The sequence below is a fragment of the Neurospora crassa genome, linkage group I (assembly GCF_000182925.2).
Source record: "Neurospora crassa OR74A linkage group I, whole genome shotgun sequence".
NCBI lineage: Eukaryota > Fungi > Ascomycota > Sordariomycetes > Sordariales > Sordariaceae > Neurospora > Neurospora crassa.
In genome coordinates this window covers 6,798,577-6,814,444 of record NC_026501.1, presented here as the reverse complement: position 1 = coordinate 6,814,444, position 15,868 = coordinate 6,798,577, and the positions used below count along the sequence as shown (strand labels likewise).

The following is a 15,868-nucleotide window of genomic DNA, read 5'->3' as shown; positions in this document are numbered from 1 at the left end:
CGCGATAAGGGGCACCGCCCACGCTTGCTACCCCGCAGAAACGTCATGCCCAAGGCGGGTTGTGTTAAGAGTTCCCGTCAAGTCAGATAAGTACCTTCTGATTACTACGGCGACCCAAAGCCCGAGAAGGGAAAGGAGGTGACCGGATAAGAACCGAGTTACCTGCCTAGCTAGCCTTTCGGGCTGGTGTTGAGTGAAGGGGAGATCAGGAGAGCGACAAGAGGCATGACGGGAAATGTTACATGCTGAGTGTAGTGTGCAGTCTGGAGCCGCTCAACAGCCCAGTTGGGTTGACATGGTTGATCTCATCTTGCGTTGATACCTTACATACCTTGCCGCTTGCTTCGATGCAAGCTGTTACATACCTGAGGTACACTAGCAGCCCTCTTACAGCCAGAGAAGCAGGTCCCCTTACTTCTGTAGCTCTTCTCCACCTTTTCCCAACCTACCTACCTACTCGTACATCTGGTCTTGCATTTCCTGTCAGGCACACACACCATACACCATACACCATACACTTCTACATCAACCGACCGACCAACACCCGAAATACAGACACAATGGATAGATTCATCGGCAAGGTCGTCGACAAGGTCATTGGTGACGATGATGATGACGCCAAGAAGCAGCAGAGCCAGGGTAAGTTCTCAGTTCAGCTCTCCTGGAGAGCTTCGTTGACCGCTCGTCCTGGTCCTCCTCCTTGGGAACCTGACCTGCGGCGCGACGACATGATGCTAACTTGCGCTTCTCTTTGTCAACAGGCGGACACCAACAGCAACAGCAGTACTCTGGCGGACAATTCCCGTCTGGCGGCGGTGACTGTACGTAATGTACCATACCATACCATACCTATTACCTCTAACTCACGCATTTTTCTTCACATAGTCGCACACGGCGGCGCCTATCCTGCTGGCGGCGGCTATGCCTACGAACAGGACGATGACTTCCGTGGCGCGGCCAACCACGCGGCCAACCACGCCGAGGAGGACGAGAGCTTCTTCTCTAGCATCTTGAACAGCCTCAGCTCCAAGAAGCAGCAGGTTGCTCAGGAGGATATCGATGAGGATGGTTAGTACATGTTTTGTCCAGTCCTACCTCCTGCGCGCGCGCGCACATACACACCCGCCCTGTTCTCCCCCAGATCCAAGAATCCATCCCCAGATTTTCCACCATGCGTCTCATTACTAACCACGTACAACCCTCTCTCCCCCAAAACAGAAGCAGTCCGCGCCCACAAGACCTTCTACTCCTCCTCCGCCTTCTCCCCCAGCTCCGAGACGCCCGAGGCGACGTCAAGCGGCATGGGCAGCGCCGCGGCCCTGCAGGCGCTCAAGCTGTTCACCAGCGGCTCCTTCTCGTCATCGCAGTCACAGTCGCAGAGCGCATTCATTGGCCTGGCCATGTCGCAGGCCTCCAAGCTGTTCGACCAGCAGGCGTCGGCCGGTAAAGTGTCGGATAGCACAGACAAGCAGAGTGTGGTGATGAAGGCGGGCGAGATGGCGCTCAAGATGTACCTCAAGAGCCAGGGCGGCACCGGTTCCCAGCAAACGTCATCGCACACGCAGACGCAGGAGAGTTCGAGCGGGTTGGGCGGTCTCTTGAGCATTGCTGACAAGTATTTGAACAAGTGAACGAGCGACTTTGGCATGTGTCTCTTGAAGTAACAAACAGGGTTGAGTGTGGTATATGAGCGAGGGAGCTAAGGCGTACGGGAATGATCCAGTGAGGAAATATGAAGAGATGATGAAGTTAAAAATACGACTATCTACAGTCACGGAATTTGGACAACTCCCCAATGTTTTGCGTTTAGTGAAGCCTAGTAGGTACGTGTTTATAGGTACCTGAAGTGTAGTATCTATTTAGGAATAGGCACTGAATGAACAATACAAAGTTCTAGGAGAAGGAAGGAATACGAAAATCAGGGTATAAACAGGAAACTGGTTTAAACCATACAGGTGAGGACGTTCAACCCACAAGCCACCTTTTCGTCAATGTCACGCTTTTTTACACTTTGCCACAGTCGAGCCAATGTATCCTAAAGTCTTACCACTCCTGAATCTCGCCAGGCGCAGGTTTCTGCATGCGAACGACCTTGTCGCAGTTGAGAATGCACTTGGGATCCAGTGCCTGCTTAATCTGGCCGTGGAAAAAGGGGGCGTTAGCACTTCACTCTTGGCTGACGCTTGGTTTGATGGCGAGTAGTTTATGGTGAGTAGTGAGTGGGAGATGTTAAGCTTACCTTTCTCATAGTGTCAACGGTGCTCTCACCCAACTCGTGGGGGAGATAATCACGCTTGACAAGACCGACACCGTGCTCACCAGTAACAGTACCCTCCATTTCCACAGCACGCTTCACCATGCGGTGGACACAGTCCTCTGCCAGCTTCCTCTCGGCGTCGCTGTAAAGGAGAAGGATGTGGAAGTTGCCATCGCCGACGTGGCCGACAATGGAGCTCTTGAGCCCACTCTTCTTGAGGTCGTCCTTGGTCAGATCGATTATGTCAGGGAGCCTGCTCATGGGAACGGCGACATCGCCAGTCCAGAGGTGGTCACCGGGCTTCTTGATGCTGAAGGTGCTCCACAGAGCCTCCTTGCGCGCGCTCCAGAGCTCGGCCTGCTCGTCGTTATTCCTGGCAAACTCGAACGACTGGCCGCCCGTCTGCTTGGAGAGACCCTGGACGATGGCGACCTGCTCCTTGACGCCGCTGGGGGTGCCGCTGAACTTGAAGAAGATGGTGGGGGCCTCCTTCCAACGGCGGGTGGTGACGCCGGCCTGGTTGATGATGCGCATCTGGTCATCGTCCAGGATCTCGACAGCGGCGACGGGGACACCATTGGCGACGACGGAGGCGACGCACGAGGCGGCCTCGCGGATGGATTTGAAGCTGGCAACGGCGACGGACTCGGAGGCGGGCTTGACGGTGAGCTTGAGGGTGGCTTCGGTGACGAGACCGAGGGTGCCCTCGGACCCGATGAAGAGCTTGGTCAAGTCGTAGCCGGCGGACGACTTGCGGGGGCGCTGGCGGGTCTTGATGACGGTGCCGTCGGCAAGGACAACGGTCAGGGACAAGACCCACTCGCGCATGGTGCCGTAGCGGTAGGCGTTGGTGCCGCTGCAGCCGGTGCCGATCATGCCGCCAATCTGGGCGCCCGGGCCCGGGTCGGGAGGGAAGAAGAGGTTATCCTTGGCCAGGTCCTCGTTTAGATCCTGCCAGCCGACGGCGGGCTGGACAACCACGTCGAGGTCCTCCTTGTGCAGAGCCAGAACCTTGTTCATGCGGCGGAAGTCGACGCAGATACCGCCGCGGGTCGGGGTGAAGTGGCCCTCGAGCGAAGTGCCGCCGCTGTAGCCAACGACAGGGATGGCGCGGGAATGGCACACCTTCATGATCTCGGACACCTCCTCGGTGGAGGACGGGTAGACGATGCAGAAGGGCCTAGTGGAGGCATCAGACTGGTGAGAAGACCAGTCCGAGTTAGAGTGCTCCTCAAGGTCGTAGTCGGCAGTGCTGACGTTCTCTTGGCCGACAATCTTGACAAAGTCGGCCCAGGCAGCCTCGAGGTTGGCCTTGCCGGTGTCGTGTCTTGGGGGAGTGGTCTTGGCGAGGGGGAGGGTGGAATCGGGGGAGATCTCGCCCCTGGGATACTGGGTGCCCACGAGCCAGCCGAGACCGGCCGTGAAAATGAGGACTGCCGCATTTGTTAGCTTGGATCTCTAGCATACTGGATGGAGCATTAAAGAAAGCAGCGTTGACGAAAGGACTTCATACGGCCAGTAAGGGAAAAGTTGTTCCAGCCGGCACGTGAGTCTCGGTAGGCGGCCATGCGAATGCGCTCAGCCTGCTCACGCTCCAGGCGCTGCGTGACACTCTCGGTCAACTGCCCCTTGAAGCTGCCCTTGGCATTGCTGGAGTATAGTCGAGCAGACCGGCTGCCGCGAAGAAGGGAGACATTGTTGGACCTGACAGCGACCCGGCCGAGGCCGTTGGCAGCCCTGCTCGCGAGCTGCGACATTGTTGAAGAAAAGTTGTAACTATGGCTGCAGTTGAGAATTGGAGAACTCTGCGGTCTTTACAAGCTATGTAAGGTAAGTAGGCTGAAGAATGATGCGAAGGGGTTGTGTAATGATGTGATAGCTATGTATAAGTACATACGGCCCGCGGGTATTACCTTGGCGACGGCTTTAACTGGCTTGGCGCCGGGGGAGTCGGCCGGGGCAGATGAGGAGAAAATGGGGGCGGGAAACGGGACGGACTGGTGGGGAATTGGTGAGGGGAGCGGGAAGAACGGAGTTTTTGTGGGCCAAAAAGCTCACTCCCCCGCAGTCGCCCACACCGGGTCCGCATCGGAGCACAGCGGCAGGTCTTTCTCCACCGAGAGCTCTCTAGCAAGACGGTTACTTCAAACGATAAGTATCCTCGCTTCTTATTCACCTGCATCCGCGGTGTTGGCTCGTAATTGCCGACCGGCCGTTAGCGTTCGTATCGTCATACGTCCATCCGGGTCATCCGGATGGTCGTCAGTTGACTTTGTTCTAGCCATCGAGCCCGATGTGACATACATACGCTCCAGAGCCCCCGACAGACGTCTCCAGACATTTTTCAGCTCAATCCAATCAAACATCCGCCATGGAACACTTGATCAAGGAGTAAAGAAAGGGTTCCAAGGCCGGAAAGAGCTCCGATGCCGGCGCAAGCCCTGAGTGACGACTGACGACGACCTCCGAACGATTCATTCCGTCTCAGAATTATCCGGCCAGTGCGTTTTCGTCGCCGACAGGCCGGTCACAGATAACATAGTTGAAGACAAGGGGAACCACTCAAGCAGAGAACTTTCGCGCAGACGCGGGACGTGATCATGGCCAAGGCAAAGAGACCGGTGTCGTTCCGGGTCAAGCCGTACTCAAATATTTTCAGTTTATCAGTTTATTAGCATATCCGTTACACCTCCAAGCTCATCTTCGCCAGGCCATCATGGACGCCTGCGCGCCCAAATCGCTCCAAAATCGAGCCTATATTAAACCTTCACCTGACCCTTCGCGACCCCCAAAATATCCACCCACTCCTTTGGCCTCTGCCTCCCGCCCTCATACGCCTCAGCAAGATACCTCTCCATCTCCCTCGCGAACCCCAACAGCCTCTCCTCCTCTCCCCACTCCGCCATCGCCATCACGCCCACCGGCAATTTGCCCTCCCCTTGCTGCGCCTCGACATACCCTCCGGGGCACGTCACCGCCGGACACCCACTCGTATTCGCAACCCACACATACGTCATATTTCTAATGCTCCTATTCCCATCACTGCACCCATACACATTATCACCCGGCATGATCGGCCACCCAGCCATGGGCGTAGTCGGCGTCACGATTAGCAGACCGGGGTACTGCTCGTACAGGTGGGCGAGGTGCTGCATAATGACATGGCGCAGCTGGTTATAGCGGAGGTAGTCGGCAGCGGGGGTCTGCGCGCCCATCGACACCATGATGCGGTTCGGGTAGTTGAGTGGCTTGAGGTAGTCGTCCGGGTTGGCGACGCGGTTGCGGGCGTCGGCCGCCGCCTCGGTCAGGCAGGTCGCGGCGTGGGCGAGCTGGCCCTCGCGCAGGTAGGGCAGCTTGATGGTTACGAGCTCGTAGCCGCCCAAGGAAGAGCTGCTGCAGAGCGTCTCGATGGCGCGGTTGAAGGTGGTGCGCACGTCCGCGTCGGCGAGGGCGATCCATTCGGGGCAGAGGCCGAGGTATTTCTTGGCCGTGGGCGAGGGGGGGATGGACGGGGCGAGAGAGGATTGCGCTGGGTCCGACGGGTTGGGTTGGGCCATGATCCGGTAGGCGATGGTCAGGTCGGATGGGTTAGAGCACATGGGGCCGACGACGCACATGGATGAGTTGCGGCTGACGACCCGGTTGTGGGTGGGCTTGAGGCCGTAGACGCCGCAGAAGGCTGGCGGGATGCGCATGCTGCCGCCTGTGTTTGGGTTGAGTTGGTGAGTTCGGGTGCTTTTTGATGTAATGGAGCCAAGGCAGTAGAAATGGCCAACTTACCGGCATCAGTACCAATAGCGATGGGCACAAGACCGGCGCTCAGGGCAGATCCAGCACCAGATGACGAGCCTCCAGGGAAGTACTGGGTGTTGTACCAGTTCGTAGCCGTTCCCGTAGCAGGGTTGCAACCCGTCGTGTCTGCGTCGTTATCATCAGCACTTCTAGCCCTTCTTTCTCTCGCTCTTCACTTCAAACAAGCAAGTCCATTGATGCACTCACCCATTCCAATCTCATGCTGATTCATCTTCCCCACCATGATCGCCCCGGCCTCTCTCAACTTCTTCGCCGGCCACACCGTCTCCGTCGCTGGCTTTTTGAAATACTCAAACCTCTCATCAACCTTCATGCCCATGGTCGACACGTATCCCTCCACCTCGGTATCATCTTTCACACCAAATGGCACGCCATCCAAGATGCCCAACGGCCTGCCGGCTTGCCAACGCTCCGTCGACGCCTTGGCCTCGGCCAGCACCTCGTCCACTTTGGACTGGATGAAGGCTACGGCGTACTTGGACTGCTGCTGCTTGGGCTTGATGTCGCGCCGGATCAGAGGGAGGAGCGCGTCGATGACCTGTAGCGGCGTGAGCTGCCCAGAGGCGTAGGCGGCGTGGTAGTCGGCTATGGAGTTGAAGCGGCCCGGGACGGTGGGGGGTTGAGGGGTGGTTAGGGAGGGGTCGAGGGGTAGGATTGGCTGGGTGGAGATTGAGGAAGAAGAAGATATGGGGATGACGTTGGGCTATGTGACTGTGTTAGCCTTGATAGTTGAGACCCAGGAGTGATGAGGAAGATTAAGAAAGGTGACGCGGTCAGAAACTCACTTGCGCCCTCCATTGTTCACCATTCAGTTCCAACATATATTTGGCCTGGCCGAATTTGGCATTACTCCACATGAACCTTTGAAGCCATTGCGAGTTGGAAATGCTGGGGAATGAGTTGATGTGTTAGTGAGCACATGCTTGGGCTATTGATTCTCTGTCGTTCGAGACCATCCATGAAAGAAGTACTGACAGCATCGAGGCAGCTACCAACGGCAGTCCGCGCATGGGAGGATTGTGGTCCGCCTCCGGCTGGAACTCCAAGGCATGAGCCGGAGCCTCCTTGGCTCCCGGGTGGTTAAGAAATTTCTTAGTTGAAGCCATCGTGAGATTCGAGATGGTCACTATGATTGGCGCTGCTTGGAGTTTGGAAGGGCGCTGGTGGGTGGTCGTGTCTGCACGGGGCAACGATACTGAACTAGGAACTGAGATGGGATGAACCTGTCTCGTTCACGTCGTCATCGATCAACGAGTCCAGGTGTTTGTGAATTAATCGAGATAGGGGTAAAAGATTTAGATTCACCTTCCCCAACCCAGGGAAAAAAAAAAAAAAAAAAAAAAGAAGATGGCTCGGTCACAAAGTCTTACAAGTACCGTTGTCAGCTTTGTCGTTACTACACTACGAACGGCGGGCCCATATCTTCGTCCATTGAGGGAGGCTTCGCGACACGATTGGTTTGTACACAATTCAAATTTGCTGAGGTGCAGCTACCAGATGCTAACAGTGGAGAGGTCGCGATAAACATAAAGCCATCTGCGTATGGTGGGGATAACGCTGCTCCAGAGTTCCAGAATACTTGGCACCTGTTAGGAGATAATTTGACATACCATTGAGTGAGGTGGTAGCTTCCACTTGTGAACAACGAACGCTGCTACCGCATTGGGGCGATGCCGAGGCTATAAATCCAAGCAGGCAATAGGCCCGCGGCTCGCTTTGAGGTTGTATCTGTTATTAGTGGTTAGATGGACGCGAAGCATTCAATTCGGACCGACCAAGTAGACAGAAGGCTATTCAAAGTTACTTCAAGATTTAACGACATATTCCAACGGGTTTCGATACTTTGGTCTTGATATCTGTGCCCATCTCCTCTGTATATCCATAATAGGCCGTCTAATGGTCGTAGATTCTTGTTTTCGAAGACTAAATTCAATGGCGCGAGGTACCAGGAACCGAGTGATCATTGATCCTGTATCGTAGGAGAGGCTCCCAAATTGAGTGGTGGTATCCCGCCGTAAGATCAATCAATGTAACGGACTGCGCAGCCGTTACAACTTACAAGCAATCGATAGCGCTTAACCACAAAGCAATGCAACCCTCCATCCGTACTTCATCCACTTACAACCCCAAACCAGAACCAAGGAATGGGTTCTGGTTATCCTCCCAGCCCCCACTTCTAGACGATATCGAGATCATACACACCGAGATTACCGTTGGCAAGAAAAAAATAGTATGTATGTCTAAATTTTACTGTATTGTTTGAGTGTGTCTGTCCTTTGACTGAGTGCCAGTCGATACTTGAAAAAGTATCCAGCTCTGAGAGCTGAGGATCTAGACTATCTGAGGAGCAGCTGATGCTCAATATCCTATCGCAATGCTCTAACTAAATATGCGTTGAAATCAAACTCTGAGACGTCCTGCTGTGCAGGACCATCCAGTCCATAATCGCCGTCCAATGCAAGATCCGTTCTATGCCCTATCCAGTGTCATAACAGGCGCTCCATCGAGGGCCTTCATCATAATGAGTGTAAGAAAAGTAAAAAAAGAAACCGCCACCGGATGCAAAAAATAACTCCAGTGCATGTGTAAGAAAAGATTACCAAAACGCCTGTCGCTGCTCACTTCCCTGTCCAAACGGGAAGGGCTAGGGCACTAAGACCCGTTGATGCATGCTGATGAAAACAAATAACGCCCGCTACGCCTTCTTGTGCAGAAAAAAAGTTGCCAGCCCAAGGTATGTTGACGAACGAAAAAAAGGATCGCTTAATGTGATGCTGAGTGTTGATGATTTTCGTGACTCGTGCACGACTGATATCATGAGGCGCTGGGTCCGTTCAAATCGATGTTTGTGAATAGGATTTGTTGTTGGAAGGGTCCTTATTTAGCGACCACTCAATCGAAGAATCTTGGTCCTCAACCAAAGGATAAACTCTTGCCAGTAGTTCTGGGTCTTCCTTTTGGGTCCGCTAGACCGGCGGCGAGTCTGCTCGAACTTGACATGATCCACGGGGTTGGCGATGAAAGCCGGAGGAGCAGCCTGATCAGCCGGTACGCTTTCGTACTTGCGGCTGGCGAAGCCAAGACCATGCTTCTCAGACATCTCGGGTTGCGAATTGTCGCCGCTCGTAGGGTTGGTAGCCGGGCCGATAGTGGAAGACCGATCCCAGAATGAGGAAGCAGTGACATCGCCCTTGGAGCGACTCGTCTTGGAAGAACCGCCGCTGCCGTGCTTGGTGAAGCTGAATCCCGAAGCGGTTCTGGTAGGGCCGGTAATCGTTGCGATACTAGTTGCGGTGGCCTTGCGGGTCATGGAGGGCCTTGGAAGATCGCTGAGGCTGCTCTTTCTCGCAGACTCCTTTTCGATGCGGCTCGCTTCCTTGGTGTCCTTGCGCTCGCGCTTCTTGATCAGTTCACGATCATACTTTTCCTGGTTGGCCCTCTCCTTTTCCTCGAACTTGCGGCGCGCATTGCGGATCTTCTCAAGACGGGCAGCCGAGTCGATCTCAGTGGAACGGCTGCGCAGACGAGGGAAGCCCGAGGTGAGATCGAGCGAGGTACGCAGGGGAGACATTGGGGTGCCAGTTGAGGATGTCGGAGAAACAACCGTGGACTGCTGCTGGGTGGAGGAAGCAGCACCGCCCACGGTGCCAGTAGGGGAGTCGTTCTGGCCAAGCTGGTCGTCTGAGCGGCTGGTAGTAACAACGCCATGTGCGTCAGGGTGGGAAGAGATGGCCGTGGGGGTTGATCGGCCAGTGTTGATGCGGAGGGCCTTTGAAGCAGAGTTGGCGTCCGAGTAGGAATTGGCGCGAGAGCTGGCGATGGATGGCCTTTGGCGCAGAATGTTGGTGGTGTTGGACCTGACGGGAGGAGGAGGAGGAGGCGACTGCATAGGGTGACTTGTTGGTTGCGGCTGCGCTTGCTGTGAATCAGTGGCCGTTTCGTCTTCTGTCTCTGCAATGGTAGGCGAGTAACGACCGTTATCGAAAGAGGCGAGTGAAGGGGCATACGACAGCGGCGGGGTAGCTGTACGCGGCGTCTGCTGGAAAGGATGGCAGAAAGCTCGGGAGCCACTGCCAGACGATGTTTGCGAAGCAGAGCGAGCGTGCTGGTACTTGACACGAACGCTGTTTCCAGTAGCACCCAGGTCGGCAACACTGTCCTCGTCTGCCTTTGCGGCTACAACACCTCCAGCGTACCCAAAGCCGACATCCTTTGCGGACCTATAGTTGACGCTATTCCTGTTGTTTCCGTTGTCGATGTCGAGTTGATCCACCGGCTGCTCATCCCATCCACGGTTCAAATCCAGCGAGTTCTTTGGCGACGACGACAGCTTTTTCAGAATTGGCTTGACCACCTTTGCGCCTCGGGTCTTTGTGAGTTTGTTGGGGGCGGCGCCCGTGAGGGAGAAGGACGTCATGGTTACAGAGTGGGATAACCTGGAAGATTCCAAGTTGAGGGATCCTGAGGGGGGGACTAGCCGCGGAAGCCGGCGCGGGGCAGGGTGGGTATTATGAGAGTTGGGATGATATTGAAAGAAACTTGGGATCGAAGGAACCTTTGATGAAGGGTAGGAGGGGAAGATAAGATCGCAACCGGCCACCGAAGTTCCTGTCCAACCACCGTAGCTTCCGACGACGATGGCGTCTTGGAGGGGGAGGGGGGGACCGGCGGCGATGGAAATATAAACGAGAAATTGGCCCTTGTTTGGGACCACTTGCAATTTGGGACCCAGTGAGCGTCCCCAGCGGTGCGGTGGACGCGGTGGACAAGACCTAGTCCGCTTTGGAAGTCCGCTCTGGAAGCAGCACCCCCTTCGACAAGTGCCCTTCCCTTGTCTGGTGCAAAAAACCAGAGTCCCTGTCGGGTTTGTTCTCCCCGGGCCCTGTCTGGTGGAAAGCGAGTGGAAAGAGAGTGAAAGCGGAAAGGTTCGAAGCGCAAGTTATTGCCCGCCGCCCTGGTCCCTTGTCAGGCGCGCGTCAGGGGAGCCGCGAGCGGGGGGGGGGGGGGGGGGGGGGGGAGCGTCTGGTAAATTCCAGTTAAGCAAAGCCCGCAGTAAACAGTCCTGGTCCTTAACCAGGCACTAGCATTCACGACGGGGCGGGAGACGAGACCGCCAGTTTGGATGCATCGGGACTCCGCAGACGCAGCAGTAGCGAGTGGTTAGCGAGAAAGGAACAGACGAGGAAGACTGCTTCCGCCTTTTCGAAGGTGGTATCTGTGGTATGAGATGCAGCACCAGACGCTCGATGGAAAAGGCGGAGGAGGGGTAACTCTTGGACCAATCCCACTTTGGATGGCGAGGAGGGGGATCGGTGACCAAGAGCTAGGGCTGCTCAGACTTTGTGTCGTGTGTAGTGTACAGTATCACGGCACGAGAAAGATCAGATGGTCGATACCGTCAAGATGTACTCTGTGTGTGGGCAGAGTGCAGTGGTAGCGCGGAGAGGTGCTTGAATAAGTAAAATGAAGAGTTTATGCAAGCCACAGCCCGAGTTCCAATGGCACTATGCACAGAGAAAACCCGGTTTTCTGTCGGTCTCGCTCTGCAATTTCATTTCGCCTGCGCAACTTCCACTTGTGCACTGCAGTGGCTTCGACTCTCGCCGCACGGGCTACTAGCTAGTAGGTGAAAGGTCAAAGGAGATCTGCGCGCTCAAGTGACGAGATTGCCTCCTGCTGTTCCTCTTTCCATCTATTCTGGGCTCCTTTTCCAATCGAGCCCAAGGTGGAATCTCACCATGGTGTATGCCGCACATCGCCATGTACATAACTTGGCTAGCTAGCAGTACGTACACCACACTAGAGCTAACGATGAACTGCAGCGCGCAACTCGCAGCCCATGCAGGACATCCGACTAGAAAGTGGACGGCTTGGACGGCGCCGCTCAATGGGGTCCGCCCACTGACCAAGGCCGGCTTCTGATTGATTGATTCAGCCTCATTCCTCATTTCCAAAGCCCTTCTGTGGTGCTGCCAGTAATGAAGCTGCAGCGTCGTGATGCCAGTCACCGCACCAAAGCACCCGTCAACCCACCAGTCTGCGTGCGTGGTTCTCGCTCTGAGGCAGGCGGCTGTGGGGCGGGGAGAGGAGAGAGGACGGGAGGAGAGATGGACCCTCTTCCCCAAGCTGCATTAGGTTGGGAAGAGTGGAGACGCACGCTCAAGTGTTAGCCGTGGGCGGGTCGCACAGGCCAAACTCTTAACAAAACACCTTGACCGCCTTCAGACCGCCTTCAAGCTCGCTGCTGCACCAGCTGCACGCTGCTTGCAGACCGTAGAAAACTCTGCGAGTCTGGTCGAACCACCGGCCAATCAATACTACATGATCGTGACGGCGGTCCGGCCGCTTGTTGGTTCTGGCTTCCGGGCCGTCGCCGCCCGGACGGAATGCGGGTCTACGGTTTGGAGAAGAGACACCGACTCTCAAACCCCGAGGCCTGGAACCTGAGAGCTCACATATCGCACATATCCATCAGAACACTGCTCAGACCACGCTATCTGGCCTGACCAACGGGCAACCATCATATCATGCCTATCCATGTCCCATTTTGCAGGACGAGGCCATGGATCGCAGTGGGAGTTGCACCCGGCATCACCGTCGTCCATGTAGGCCCAGGTGTGCAGGCATTGGTTATAGTGTTTCAGTATTCCTTATCACGTTTCACCCAACATGAATGCTCACGGCAAAAATAAAAGAAAGACATCATAAACAACAAACAATCATGGCAACCATGACAGCGATCTGTGGTGGGGATTCAGGACGCACAGAGCACATGTTGGTTTGTGATCACTGGTCCCCTTTCCCTCTTCAGCCAGAGTCCACTCTTTGAATGGCTCGGCCGGCAAACATGCTTCAGCCATATTGGTTCCTCCAAACCACCCACTCAAGCTCTCACACAATTTTCAACCCAAAAGACAAAGGCACCAGCAACCCGGACCATACTACCGGGCTTTCTGCTGGTCCGTGGTTCCATTCCATGGCCCAGACGCTCAGTAGCGTCCATGATAGCGCGCAACCACCGCTGCGAGAAGTGGGAACTGAACTCACCTACACTGGAGCAGACCGGCAAGTCCTCAGCAACCCCGTTGGTGCTCTTCCAACCGAATCCCGCCCGGTACTGTTCCGCGGCGCCGAGGGGCAAAAAGTGAGCATGGGATGCTTGAGGAGCGGTGACCAGCACCACCAAAAACAATACAGAAACCCCGTGGATCGTAAACGGTCGGAGAAACTCGAGAGCGATCTATAAGTGGCGGACTTCCAGCTTGAAATGTAAAAGACTGCATCGACGATGCAACTCCCAGCTGCTACTTGGTAGGGTTTGAACTCGAAACTACGGTATGTATAGTGGCAAGTGACTTGCATAGGGTACAGGTTCTCTTCCTCACATGTTACAAGGATGGCAGCATAACAAGCGGTCCGCGAGCAAGAGGAGCTACCGGAGTCCGCAATTCAGATGCCCCCCCCCCCCCCCCCCCCCCCCCCCCCCTTTGATTGATCAACTTGTTGCTTCACAGCCTCAATGGGTTATATGAAGTGAATCGTTTCCCTGGGATCCGGGAGCTCGGGTCTCTCTCTTTCCGCCTTGCTCTTATCTGAGTCGGGGCAAGTCAAAATCTCGTGATAGGGGATCTGTCGACCGAGCGGCGACCGCGAACTGCCAGGGCTACAGAAGATGGATTCACCAACGGATATTCAGGAACGGGCAGAGTGGGAGAGCTTCCAGAAACAGGGGTTCATCGCTCCACCAACTCAAATGAGTTTGGGTCCTTGACTCCGGAACTTACCAGCCGCCTACGAACCTCTTCCCAGACGAAAGTCAGAGTCGCGGTCGAATGCTTCACTCATCCAGCAAACACCACACGGTCTCAACAGCATGCGCAGCACACCAAGGAACCACAGAGCCAACCTCCAAAGCCACAGCACCTTCCCAAACCGGCTCAAGGCGCCCTCGCTCACCAACCACAAGTCTTGATTATCTATCTCCACTGTCAGGCTTCAACCAGTCCAGTTGAACCACTCAGAGGGTGGCTTGCCAGGGGGGGGGGGGGGGTCCTCGAGGGGGTCATCCACTCACCGACCTGTTGACATGCAGTTCATAATGGCCTGCAGTGTCGCTCTCCCAGTTGCTACACTACACTGCAACTGCGCAAATCCCGCGTCGTTGTCGGTCGGGGAGGAGGTCGGGGTCGGTTAGTCGGCCGGGTTACAGTCCCCGGGGCTCTTTCTGCGGATCTGCGCACAGAACGCTCTGCGGTTCGTGTCGTTTGGGTCAGTCCTCTGATTCGCCCGGCCCTTCCCTTCTCTTTTGCTTCTTTTCCTTCCAAGGCCCACACTTTCCTCCACAGGTCAAGGGTCAGACCGACTTCTGGGAGTCGTGCACGGGTTCGCTTCCCGTTAGCTTTGGTGGTGGCTCCCAAGGTTCTCGGTTCGGCCGAGTTCGCTCTGCTGAGAAGCTGCTGACTGAGAAATCACCGCTTTTGATGGCGATGAGCACCGAGAATCACTACACGTGCATGCATACAAGGTACGCAAACCTCCATAAAGGTCTACCGAGTTAACCAGGGATGAGGAGGATCTGTTACCAAAAAGTCACTCTTTGAGGGATTCTAGCTCTAGTGTAGCGCTTGAAAAATGCCTCGTTGTGTTTTGTGACTATTCACGGCTCGCTTGAAGCACAAGCGAAAGCGAATCCGTGGGTTGTTTATGAGGAAGGGCGGAGCAACTGGTGGATGCAGTAATTAAACGCAACCCGGGCGACCTGATGCGGTGTGGATCCACGTCCATCAACTCTCCCAGGGAGGCACCTACCTCAGCTACAGTACCCTAGCTCTCTTGTTGTCGCAAATCATGGTGTACACTTGTAAGTACCTATGTAGCGGTGCACGGTCGCGCCACCACGCGATGATGAACATGAACTTCCACAGCTCCAGAATTTCATTCGCAGAAGGGTCCTCGAAAAAGCCCAAAACTCATTTCATTCACCAAGCTGAAATCCTATCCCATGGACTTGGCAGCTCGGGGATGGATCGATGCTCAAGCTGTTGTTGCCATGTGCCCTTTGTCCCCAGATTCGATGCTCTGTGTTGTACATACGCTTGGTTGTGTTGTGAGCATGTGCCGTGTCGGCCGCTCTGATCAGGTCACGAGATCGAGATTCAGTGGATTTTGGCCAAGCGCTCCGAGCTGCCGGGACTTCAAATCATTCTGTTAGTAAGCCGGTGTCTTGTCCGAGCTTGGGATGGCAGGTGATACTGACGGACAGGCAAAATTGGCGTAGCCTTAACCAATGTCTAACAGCAGCTGGATATAACTACCTTTGACCTAACACCAGCACTACACTCTAATTGGGATCGACCTCCTCCTCCTCCTCTATACGTCAGAGGCGCCCTATTCACACTTCACGTTCCAAGTTGATGTTTTGGCGTCAACAAGAACCGAACAAGTTCTTGGGATTTCAAGCCAGTCGCGCAAACGTTCATGTCACCATTTGACACCAGGACACTACTTCCCGTCAGGTAACAGCTCTCTGTAGGTGACCGAGTTGGTCAACGGCCCGCATCAACTTGAAGCCAATCCAGCATGTTTGACATTACCCAAATCGGCTGCACAGAGGAGAACACAGGAGGTAGTTAAGAACGGTAGGTAAGCAAACACTTACAAGAACGTACCAGCAGTACAACCCATCCCGTACATCTAGTAAGTTAGTTTGTCTGAAACCTATGGCTACGTGCCTAATCCGACGCCGATGAAGAAATGCTCATTGATGATGTTTGCTGAGGTTGTACTACACAACATGAA

General features: G+C 55.0%; 5 protein-coding genes across 5 annotated transcripts; 2 read left to right on the top strand and 3 right to left on the bottom strand.

Moving 5' to 3' along the window:
• Positions 1-115: 115 nt before the first annotated feature.
• On the top strand, positions 116-1,923 carry NCU00903 (hypothetical protein). The gene is made up of 4 exons (XM_958727.3): positions 116-639; positions 762-821; positions 886-1,068; positions 1,219-1,923. Exons 1-4 carry the CDS (start codon positions 243-245, stop codon positions 1,629-1,631), a joined length of 1,053 nt encoding a protein of 350 aa, XP_963820.2. The 5' UTR covers positions 116-242; the 3' UTR covers positions 1,632-1,923.
• Positions 1,801-4,249, bottom strand: NCU00904 (D-lactate dehydrogenase). Its single transcript, XM_958728.3, has 3 exons — positions 3,771-4,249; positions 2,240-3,690; positions 1,801-2,136 (listed from the first exon to the last, which is right to left on the bottom strand). The coding sequence occupies exons 1-3, from the start codon at positions 4,012-4,014 to the stop codon at positions 2,044-2,046; spliced, it is 1,788 nt and encodes a 595-aa protein (XP_963821.1). The 5' UTR covers positions 4,015-4,249; the 3' UTR covers positions 1,801-2,043.
• Positions 4,250-4,346: 97 nt separating this feature from the next.
• On the bottom strand, positions 4,347-7,387 carry NCU00905 (N-acylethanolamine amidohydrolase). The gene is made up of 5 exons (XM_958729.2): positions 7,046-7,387; positions 6,856-6,958; positions 6,257-6,773; positions 6,038-6,175; positions 4,347-5,960 (listed from the first exon to the last, which is right to left on the bottom strand). Exons 1-5 carry the CDS (start codon positions 7,174-7,176, stop codon positions 5,017-5,019), a joined length of 1,833 nt encoding a protein of 610 aa, XP_963822.1. The 5' UTR covers positions 7,177-7,387; the 3' UTR covers positions 4,347-5,016.
• Positions 7,388-8,495: 1,108 nt separating this feature from the next.
• NCU00906 (hypothetical protein) lies at positions 8,496-10,804 on the bottom strand. Its single transcript, XM_958730.2, has one exon. It carries the CDS (start codon positions 10,485-10,487, stop codon positions 8,952-8,954), a length of 1,536 nt encoding a protein of 511 aa, XP_963823.1. The 5' UTR covers positions 10,488-10,804; the 3' UTR covers positions 8,496-8,951.
• A 2,113-nt stretch (positions 10,805-12,917) lies between these two features.
• NCU00907 (hypothetical protein) lies at positions 12,918-13,316 on the top strand (the record flags this gene model as incomplete). Its single annotated transcript, XM_958589.1, has 1 exon — positions 12,918-13,316. One exon carries the CDS (start codon positions 12,918-12,920, stop codon positions 13,314-13,316), a length of 399 nt encoding a protein of 132 aa, XP_963682.1.
• Between the last annotated feature and the right edge of the window lie 2,552 nt (positions 13,317-15,868).

Bases quoted from the DNA above. Each gene is read 5' to 3' on its own strand.
- NCU00904 (XM_958728.3), bottom strand. From the start codon at position 4,014: ATGTCGCAGCTCGCGAGCAGGGCTGCCAACGGCCTCGGCCGGGTCGCT. The intron at 3,691-3,770 runs GTATGAAGTCCT...CAAATGCGGCAG, and splicing joins CAACTTTTCCCTTACTGGCC to TCCTCATTTTCACGGCCGGT. The intron at 2,137-2,239 runs GTAAGCTTAACA...TTCCACGGCCAG, and splicing joins CCGTTGACACTATGAGAAAG to ATTAAGCAGGCACTGGATCC.
- NCU00903 (XM_958727.3), top strand. From the start codon at position 243: ATGCTGAGTGTAGTGTGCAGTCTGGAGCCGCTCAACAGCCCAGTTGGG. The intron at 822-885 runs GTACGTAATGTA...TTCTTCACATAG, and splicing joins CCCGTCTGGCGGCGGTGACT to TCGCACACGGCGGCGCCTAT. The intron at 1,069-1,218 runs GTTAGTACATGT...CCCCCAAAACAG, and splicing joins GGAGGATATCGATGAGGATG to AAGCAGTCCGCGCCCACAAG.
- NCU00905 (XM_958729.2), bottom strand. From the start codon at position 7,176: ATGGCTTCAACTAAGAAATTTCTTAACCACCCGGGAGCCAAGGAGGCT. The intron at 6,774-6,855 runs GTGAGTTTCTGA...ACAGTCACATAG, and splicing joins GTGAACAATGGAGGGCGCAA to CCCAACGTCATCCCCATATC. The intron at 6,176-6,256 runs GTGAGTGCATCA...ATAACGACGCAG, and splicing joins TCAGCATGAGATTGGAATGG to ACACGACGGGTTGCAACCCT.
- NCU00906 (XM_958730.2), bottom strand. From the start codon at position 10,487: ATGACGTCCTTCTCCCTCACGGGCGCCGCCCCCAACAAACTCACAAAG.